Below are 10,264 nucleotides of genomic sequence, written 5' to 3' on the forward strand. Positions count from 1 at the left end.
AGAGTGTTGCACCATGTATGTGTAGCACGAAACTAAATAGTAATAAATATGTCTAATCAAAGCTACCGTGTCTCATTTTTTGGTACGTTTCACCATGCGGATATGAACTCGCTTGGCACTTAAAACGACTCTGTCTCCCGCCCTTAAGGTAGTTGCGCTTTATAATAATATACTAATATAAATATGGCGAAAATACAATATAAATATGGCGAAAATGTAGTAACTTCTACTACTTTTACAAATGACAGTTTTCTCTCCGATATACATTGTAGTACACTTATATCACATAAAAATTAGTTGGAGGGTAGTAAAATCAATCAGTTTTAAGGTCGCATGTGATAGCACTAAGTTTCTTTTCAACCTTGAACTTATTAACTACATTGTTATCACGAATGTTAATTTGTAATGAATGAAGACTCTCAAATTTCCATGAATCTACCATGTCTATAAAAATGTCATCATTTAAATGACAAGAAGATACATCTAGATATAATAAATGATTAAATGACGAGATAGAAGCTAGGGATGACCCATCAATGTCACTGAAATTGTTCTTGTGAACATAAAAATGACGCAATGAAGACCAGGAATCTACATATAATAAAACATGTATTAAATCAGTTACATCTTTACCCTTTATATTACAGTTACTTATGTTGAGGACTTCCATTTTCGGTACAGCTTGTATTAATGGTAATAATGAAGGTACGTCAACGTTACCCAGATCATTATTACTCAGATCAACTTCAGTTAATTTCAAAATATAACCTAGACCTGTCTTTGAGAAGTAATTTGCTATATTATGTAGACCACTACCTGTCAAATGACAATCATTTATCTTCAGAATCTTAAGTCTTGTAAATGTAAATAGAAATTCTGAAGCAATTGATGACCAATTTAGACCACTGAGATCATTCCCTCCAAGAGAAATGCTTGTTAATTTCATCAATTTATTGTTTTCTGAACACAAATGTTGCACAATGCTACCTGATAGACTACATTTACTAATATCAAGTGTCTTCAAACCAGGAACAAATCTTATCAAACCATTAAACCCAGGCGCAGCTATTGTTTTACAAAGTACATTAAAATTGTTGCCACTTAGGTTTACGTTTTTTAACGCCATCATTCTTTTTCCATCTGAAGATATCTTTGATAAATCCTCCATAATGCTACCTGATAAACTACAGTCACTCATGTTGAGGCGTTTTAGAAAAGGGATATGTCTAGACAAAGCAGAGATTGTTGCCCCATTAAGGCTACTAAAATCATTGCCACTAAGATCAAGGTCAGTGATTCTAAAAACAATATTTCTTTCTTTGCATTTTGTAACCATATCATATAATACTATGCTCCGCAAATGGCACCTGCTCATACTCAGTTGTCGTAAGTTAGGGAAAATACATAAAAGTGAAGTTAGTGACTGTCCACTTAATTCAGCAAGGTTGTTATTGCCGAGATCTAGTTTAACAAGTGCTAATTTGACGTTACGATCTGAAAGCATCTGCACCGAATCATGCAACATACTCTTACGTAGACTACAATCGATCATTATAATATTGTAGATATTTCCTAATGTACTGAAAAATGAAGGATTTAATTCAGACAGATTAATATTACTCAAATCTATCTCAATATTTGAATTATCTTTACCAAGTGAACTTACAAGGTCTTGAAGGTTAGCTGTAGAAAGAAAATACTCATGCCATTTGAAAGGTACATCGACTGATAATTTCACTATTTTAGCAAGGTATACACCATCAATATCTGAAATGTCATTGCCTTTTAGTCTGAGAATTTTGCCTTTCAATACCACACCCATCTTATCACATTCAATTAATATATCTCTTATACTACTGCCTGACAAATTACAATTTCTCATATCAAGATTGCTTAGTTGTGGAGAGATTTTAATTAGACGTGCTATTGTTCTTCCATTGACGGATGCTAGAATAATTCCACTTAAATCTAAATTAGACCATGGCAATCTACCATTTTCACCGCATGAATTTACAAGACTTTGCAAGTTAACAGCTGAAAGACAATAATCGTTCCATATGAATGGCTGTTGGTATTGTGGGGAAGCCCGTACTAAACTCAATTGGTTATAACGAAAATTGGAATAATCATAACGACACACAGCAATAATTCTCACTAACTTAGCGAGTGATACACCATCGATATCTGAAAGGTCATTGCCTTTTAGTCTGAGAATTGTGCCTTTTAATACCACACCCATCTTATCACATTCGTTTAATACATCTCTTATACTACTGCCTGACAAATTACAATTTCTCATACCAAGATTGCTTAGATGTGGAGAAATTTTAATTAGACGTGCTATTGTTCTTCCATTAACGGATGCTAGATTAATCCCACTTAAATCCAAAATAGACCATTGTAATCTACCATCGTCACCGCATGAATTTACAAAACCTTGCAAGTTAACAGCTGAAAGACAATAATCATTCCATATGAATGGTTGTTGTTGTTGTTGTGGGGTCAAATTGTCTTTTAAAATTAATTTCAAACTGTTATAAGGAGGATGTGGATAATTATGGTGACATACAGCATTCATTCTCACTAACTTAGCAAGTGAGAGACCATCGATACCTGAAAGGTCATTATCCTGTAGCCTAAGCATACTGCCTCTTAATACCACACCCATCTTATCACATTCATTTAATATATCTCTTATACTACTGCCTGACAAATTACAATTTCTCATACCAAGATGGCTTAGCTGTGGAGAGATGTTGATTAGACGTGCTAATGTTCTTCCATTGACGGATGCTAGATTAATCCCACTTAAATTTAAATGAGTCCATATTAGTCTATCATCTACACCACATGAACTTACAAAATCTTGCAGGTTTACAGCTGAAAAACAATAATCATTCCATATGAATGGTTCTGGTAGGGAAGCCCGATTTTCAAAAAACCTAAAACGGTTATGAAAACTATTGTAATAATCATAACGACATACAGCAAACATTCTCACTAACTTAACAAGTGATACACCATCGATATCTGAAAGGTCATTGCCTTTCAGTCTAAGAATTGTGCCTTTCAATACCACACCCATCTTATCACATTCGTTTAATGCATCTCTTATAGTACTACCTGACAAATTACAATTTCTCATATCAAGATTGCTTAGATGTGGAGAAATTTTAATTAGACGTGCTATTGTTCTTCCATTGACGGATTCTAGATTAATCCTACTTAAATCCAAATTAGACCATAATCTACCATCGTCACCGCATGAATTTACAAGATCTTGCAAGTTAACAGCTGAAAGACAATAATCATTCCATATGAATGGTTGTTGTTGTTGTTGGGGGGAAGCCAAATTTTCTCCTACTATAATAAACTTAAACGGTTGTAAGGAGAATGTGGATAATTATAGTGACATACAGCACTCATTCTCACTAACTTAGCAAGTGAGAGACCATCGATACCTGAAAGGTCATTATCCTGTAACCTAAGCATGCTGCCTCTTAATACCACACCCATCTTATCACATTCATTTAATATATCTCTTATATTACTGCCTGACATATTACAATTTCTCAAATCAAGATGGCTTAGCTGTGGAGAGATGTTGATTAGACGTGCTAATGTTTTTCCATTGACGGATGCTAGATTAATCCCACTTAAATTTAAATTAGTCCATATTAGTATATCATCTACACCACATGAACTTACAAAATCTTGCAGGTTTACAGCTGAAAAACAATAATCATTCCACATGAATGGTTCTAGTAGGAAAGCCTGATCTTCAATAAACCTAGAACAGATATGAGAAGTATTGGAACATACAGTAAACATTCTCACTAACTTAGCGAGTGATACACCATCGATATCTGAAAGGTCATTGCCTTTCAGTCTAAGAATTGTGCCTTTTAATACCACACCCATCTTATCACATTCGTTTAATACATCTCTTATAGTACTACCTGACAAATTACAATTTCTCATACCAAGATCGCTTAGATGTGGAGAAATTTTAATTAGACGTGCTATTGTTCTTCCATTGACGGATTCTAGATTAATCCCACTTAAATCTAAATTAGACCATGGTAATCTACCATCGTCACCGCATGAATTTACAAGATCTTGCAGGTTAATAGCTGAAAAACGATAATTATTCCATATGAATGTTTGTGATTTATGTGAGAAAGTCCGATATCCTGCCATGAAATATTCGTAACTACATACAACAATAATTCTCACTAACTTAGCAAGTGATACACCATTGATATCTGAAAGGTCATTGTCCTTTAGTTTAAGCATATTGTCTTTCAATACCACATCGTCCTTATCACATTCATTTACTACATCTCTTATACTACTGCCTGACAAATTACAATTTCTCATATCAAGATGGCTAAGTTGTGGAGAGATTTTGATTAGATATGCTATTGTTCTTCCATTGACTAACGCTAGGTTAATCCCACTTAAATCTAAATTAGTCCATAGTAGTCTACATTCTACACCACATGAATTTACAAAACTTTGCAGGTTTACAGCTGAAAAACAATAATCATTCCATATGAATATTTCTGGCAGGGAAGCCCGACCTTGTAATCTCAAACGTTGATTAAATGTATTGGAATAACCAAATGCAGCATTCATTCTCACTAACTTAGCAAGTGATAGGCCATCGATATCTGAGAGATCATTGCCTTTTATTTTAAGCATTTTGCCTTTCAATACCACACCCATCTTATCGCATTCATTTATTACATCTCTTATACTACTGCCTGACAAATTACAATTTCTCAAATCAAGATGGCTTAGCCGTGGAGAGATGTTGATTAGACGTGCTAATGTTCTTCCATTGACGGATGCTAGATTAATCCCACTTAAATTTAAATTAGTCCATATTAGTCTATCATCTACACCACATGAACTTACAAAATCTTGCAGGTTTACAGCTGAAAAACAATAATCATTCCATATGAATGGTTCTGGTAGGGAAGCCCGATCTTTAAAACGACATACAGTACCGGTAATCATTCTCACTAACTTAACAAGTGATACACCATCGATATCTGAAAGGTCATTGCCTTTTAGTCTGAGAATTATGCCTTTTAATACCACACCCATTTTATCACATTCGTTTAATGCATCTCTTATAGTACTACCCGACAAATTACAATTTATCATATCAAGATTGCTCAGCTGTGGAGAGATTTTGATTAGACGTGCTAATGTTCTTCCATTGACTGATGCTAGGTCAATCCCTCTTAAATTTAAATTAGTCCATAGTAGTCTACCTTCTACACCACATGAATTTACAAAACTTTGCAGGTTTATAGCTGAAAAACAATAATCATTCCATATGAATGGTTCCGACAGGGAAGCCTGACTTTGTAATCTTAAACATTGATTAGAAGTATTGGAATAATCATAATCGAATGCAGCATTTATTCTCACTAACTTAGCAAGTGATACACCATCGATATCGGAGAGGTCATTGCCTTTTAGTCTGAGCATATTGTCTTTCAATACCACACCCATCTTATCACATTCATTTAATACATCTCTTATACTACTACCTGACAAATTACAATTTCTCATATCAAGATCGCTTAGTTGTGGAGAGATTTTAATTAGACGTGCTAATGTTTTTCCATTGACGGATGATAGATTAATCCCACTTAAATCTAGCTTATTCCACGTGAGTCCATCTTCCACACCATATGAGTTTACAAAATCTTGCAGGTTTACAGCTGAAAGACAATAATCGTTCCATATGAATGATTTTGACATGAAAGCCCGACCTCCTAATATAGACATCAGCAATAGTTTATCAGGAAAATTGGAATAATCATAATCACAGTCAGGATTAATTCTCACTAACTTAGCAAGTAATACACCATCGATATCAGAGAGGTCATTGCCTTTTAGTCTGAGAACTGTGCCTTTCAATACCACACCCATCTTATCACATTCATTTAATACATCTCTTATACTACTGCCTGACAAATTACAATTTCTCAAATCAAGATTGCTTAGTTGTGGAGAAATTTTAATTAAACGTGCTAATGTTCTTCCATTGACGGATGCTAGATTAATCCCACTTAAATCCAAATTAGACCATGGCAATCTACCATCGTCACCGCATGAATTTACAAGATCTTGCAAGTTAACAGCTGAAAGACAATAATCGTTCCATATGAATGGTTGTTGGTATTGTGGGGAAGCCCGTCTTTCTAAACTCAAATAATTATAAGGAGAATTGGAATAATCATGACGACACACATCAATAATTCTCACTAACTTAGCAAGTGATGCACCATCGATATCTGAAAGGTTATTGAATCTTACTCTGAGCATATTGCTGTTCAATACCATACCGATCTTATCACATTCAATTATTATATCTCTTATACTACTGCCTGACAAATTACAATTTCTCATATCAAGATGGCACAGTTGTGGGGAGATTTGTATTAGACGTGCTAATGTTTTTCCATTGACTGATGCTAGGTTAATCCCACTTAAATCTAAACAATTCCATGGCAATCTACCATCTACACCACATGAATTAACAAGATCTTGCAGGTTAACAGCTGAAAGACAATAGTTCCACCATGCGAATGGTTCATTAATGGGATGATTATCATAATATTCTGATTTAGAAATCATTCTCACAAACTTTGCAAGTGATACACCATCAATATAAAAAATGAAATTGTCCTTTAGTTTAAGCATATTGTCTTTCAATACTACATCGATCTTATCACATTCATTTAATACATCTCTTATGCTACTGCCTGACAGATTACAATTTCTCATATTAAGATGACTCAGTTGTGGAGAGATTTCGATTAGACGTGCTAATGTTTTTCCATTAACAGATGCTAGGTTAATCCCACTTAAATCTAAGTTATTCCATGTCATTCTACCATCTACCCCACATGCATTTACAAGATCTTGCAAGTTAACAGCTGAAAGACAATATTTACACCATGTGATTTTTTTTTTAGCGGGATATTCATATTTATATTCAGCAATCATTCTCACTAACTTGGCAAGTGATACACCGTCGATATCCGAAAGATCATTGACCTGTAGTCTAAGCATATTGTCTTTCAATACCACACCAATGTTATCACATTCATTTAATAAATCTCTTATGCTATTGCCTGACAAATTACAATTTTTCATTTCAAGGTGGCTCAGTTGTGGAGAAATTTTAATTAGACGTGCTAATGTTCTTCCACTGACTGATGCTAGATTAATCCCACTTAATTTTAAGTAATTCCATGTCAATCTAACATCTACACCACATGAATTTACAAGATCTTGCAAGTTAACGCATGTAAGACTATAATTAACCCATGTAAAGGAATCATCATCTAATAACCTCATTAGCTTAATAAGGAATACACCATTAATATTTGAAAGGTCGTTGCCATTCAGATCAAGTTTTTGCAATACCTCACCAAAGTTAAACCTAAATCTAAATGTCATGTAATTTTCACTAATATCTAAAAATTCCAGTTTAGGAACTATTTTAAGTAAATTTACAAGTATTGCCTCATTACTACCTCTGAAATTATTACGGCTGATGTCAAGATGTTTTAAATTTAATACCACTTGGTAGCTCTGGCACTCTATGACCATTTCATTTAGAATTGTTCCTGTTAATTTGCAGTCACTCATTTTTAGTACTTTCAATTGAGGTGCAGTTTTAACTAAATTTACAAATGATACTCCATCATATAGATCATTTTTGCTAAGATCAAGTTCACTTAGTTTCAAGGAAGTTTGACTTTCAAGAAGGTCAGTTAACACTTGATTCAACACTACACCAGTTACACTGTTATAGTAAAAGCTTAGAGATGCCAAATAAGAAGCATTTTTCAAAAGCAAAATCAGAAGTTTAGGATTCATCTCGGTAGAAACTTCAAAGGCAATCCAAGTATATTGAAATTTAAGTTTCCCCATTGTAGCTGAAAGAATATCAATTTCCGTTTCTTTCCAACTGTTGAGGTAGTTAAACATGTTTATACATCCCCTACAATGATCCCTAACTAATCCTTGGAGTATAAATAAGATATGAACTAGCACTGAACAGATATGTGAGATTTCAGTAGATTTTTCAATATTGGATAGCATACATTGCTCAAGTTTTTCAGGTTGTTCTTCATACTTAACACAACACCGGCTCATCAGTGATATCAAATGTACACCCTTACTTACTGTTACACTTTCATCACAAAGCCAAGGAAGAACATTTTCAAATGAGTCATACATTTGTTCAGATTGGTTTTTCATTTCAATTGACATATGCTCATCTAGTATTTGTAGAACGTGTTCCTGGTGTTCTTTTTTTATATATCTAAAATATTGTGCTAATGAATAATAATTTGATGGCCCGATTATCAACCAATGTTTTAGTAACTTACCAGCATCATCACCTAGAAATCCTATTGCAAACACTCTTGTCATGTGTAAATATTTATTAGATCTTATCATCTCATACTCATCAACTATAAAACGATCTATCTGAGTTTGTTCCGCCACATGAAATCCCGCTAGCGCTTCAGAGAGTAACTTGTGTGGAGTTGTGTAAATTTCATTTAAATCATCAGGACAAACAGGGTTATTTCTATAAACAAATCCAGGTTTCAGTGCTAAATCTACTAGGTCTTCGTCATTCTCAAGTATCTTTGTTAACTCATATTTGTCTATAGTCAGTAAATTTTCCTGTAGACCTTCATAGATGCATTTTCCTAATGCCAGAATGGCACATTTATATTCCTTTGGAATTTTATTAAATTGGGAAACAGCAATTTTATTTCCAGACCTGTTTTTGTATTGATTTAAAATGCAACAAAACAGTTCCTTGAAAAGATCTGACAAGTCTTCAGGAATATGTTGTTTCTGTCCCCATATGGTACAAACCTTAAGCAATAACAGTGGAGATGAGCACAATTCAAGTGTTACTTTGCGATTACCACCAGCAAAATATGCATGTTCAGTTGAAATTAGTCCGAGCTCTTGATTTAGTGATTTACCCAATTCAATTTTATTGATTGAAGCAAAATATTTATAAATATACTCTCGAATGTTTATTTTACTAAATCCATTCACTTCAAATTGCACATCGCAATTTTTAATCAAATCATCTATATTCTCAGGCCGAGATGTTAACAACACGGTGCTTTTTCCTAATTCAAGCCCTTTGAATAAATTTACTGGGTCTTTGGCATTTCTTTCTAACTCATCATATCCATCTAATAAAATTACTATTTCATTAGCATGAATGACCAAGAATCTCTCAACTGAATCATTTGGCAAATTGTTTTCCAGAATTATTTCTTTCGCATAATGTATTTGCCTCATGATTACATCCAGGAAATTCGCACTTTCTTTTATGTCTCTGATGTTTATCAGAAACAATATTTTACCATCAAACGTATTATCTACGTCAGTAGCCCAATTATAAGCAATATATCTGAGAAGGGTGGTTTTGCCCATCCCTCCTTTACCTGTTATTAGCGTTTTACATGAATCAGTAGATTTCATAATACTCAACACCTCTGTCAATGTTGTAGGCTCAGGTGCAGGCTCAGATGTATCTGTTGTTGTCCCTCTGCTTTGTTTCTCTTTGTTTTCTCTTTTCGATTTTAGTAGAATGAGGTTAGTGAATACCTGATTAATGTCTATATCATATTTCTTATTCCAGGTTGCCGGGGTCATTCGGTTTACATCCTGATACACCTTTTTCTGTCGAGCTGTCAATTGATCCTTGATAACTATGTATAAAATGTAGAAAACACATATTTTAGAATATTTTACTAGCTCACAGACAGGAAACAATTTCGTTTCAAAATATGTTTAGCGACAAAAAAAATTTGAAGGGTCATTGCAATTTCATATTTTTTTGTGATTGCTGTTAGAGCTACTCCCTCAAAATATTATTGAATAAATAAATAATATTGATTTCTTATGTAATAAAAAATCACCTATGATGCAAAATCCACTCTGATTATAACAGGGAGTGGTGAGCCTGTTTTACATCTCCCTGGTTATAACGACGACATTTTAATATTTAGCAAAAGGCCCAGAAATCAACCAAAGCAATGCAGCTGTTGAATGCTTAGGTCTAAAGTCACTCACCCCCAATGGCAATAAATCTTGCTTATAATAGTCTAGGGCTAGGATTATATGAGACTATTGTTCTACCATACCGTCCTTAGTGGTTGGTGAATGACTTGGGGATCATCTTAATAATTAACTCGCA

General features: G+C 33.9%; 1 protein-coding gene across 1 annotated transcript in view; it reads right to left on the reverse strand.

Moving 5' to 3' along the window:
• Nucleotides 1-313: 313 nt before the first annotated feature.
• The window catches only part of LOC117103017, a 15,681-nt gene continuing 5,730 nt past the window's right edge, over nucleotides 314-10,264 (reverse strand). The window contains exons 6-8 of the mRNA XM_033243480.1: nucleotides 3,462-9,776; nucleotides 2,614-3,294; nucleotides 314-2,451 (exon numbers count right to left, since the gene is read on the reverse strand). Coding sequence (XP_033099371.1) covers nucleotides 314-2,451; nucleotides 2,614-3,294; nucleotides 3,462-9,776 — 9,134 coding nt within the window. The remainder of the gene's footprint in view (nucleotides 2,452-2,613; nucleotides 3,295-3,461; nucleotides 9,777-10,264) is intronic.

The sequence above is a fragment of the Anneissia japonica genome, unplaced genomic scaffold (assembly GCF_011630105.1).
Source record: "Anneissia japonica isolate Jap-2015-1 unplaced genomic scaffold, ASM1163010v1 scaffold284954_len198220_cov131, whole genome shotgun sequence".
NCBI classification, from domain to species: domain Eukaryota; kingdom Metazoa; phylum Echinodermata; class Crinoidea; order Comatulida; family Comatulidae; genus Anneissia; species Anneissia japonica.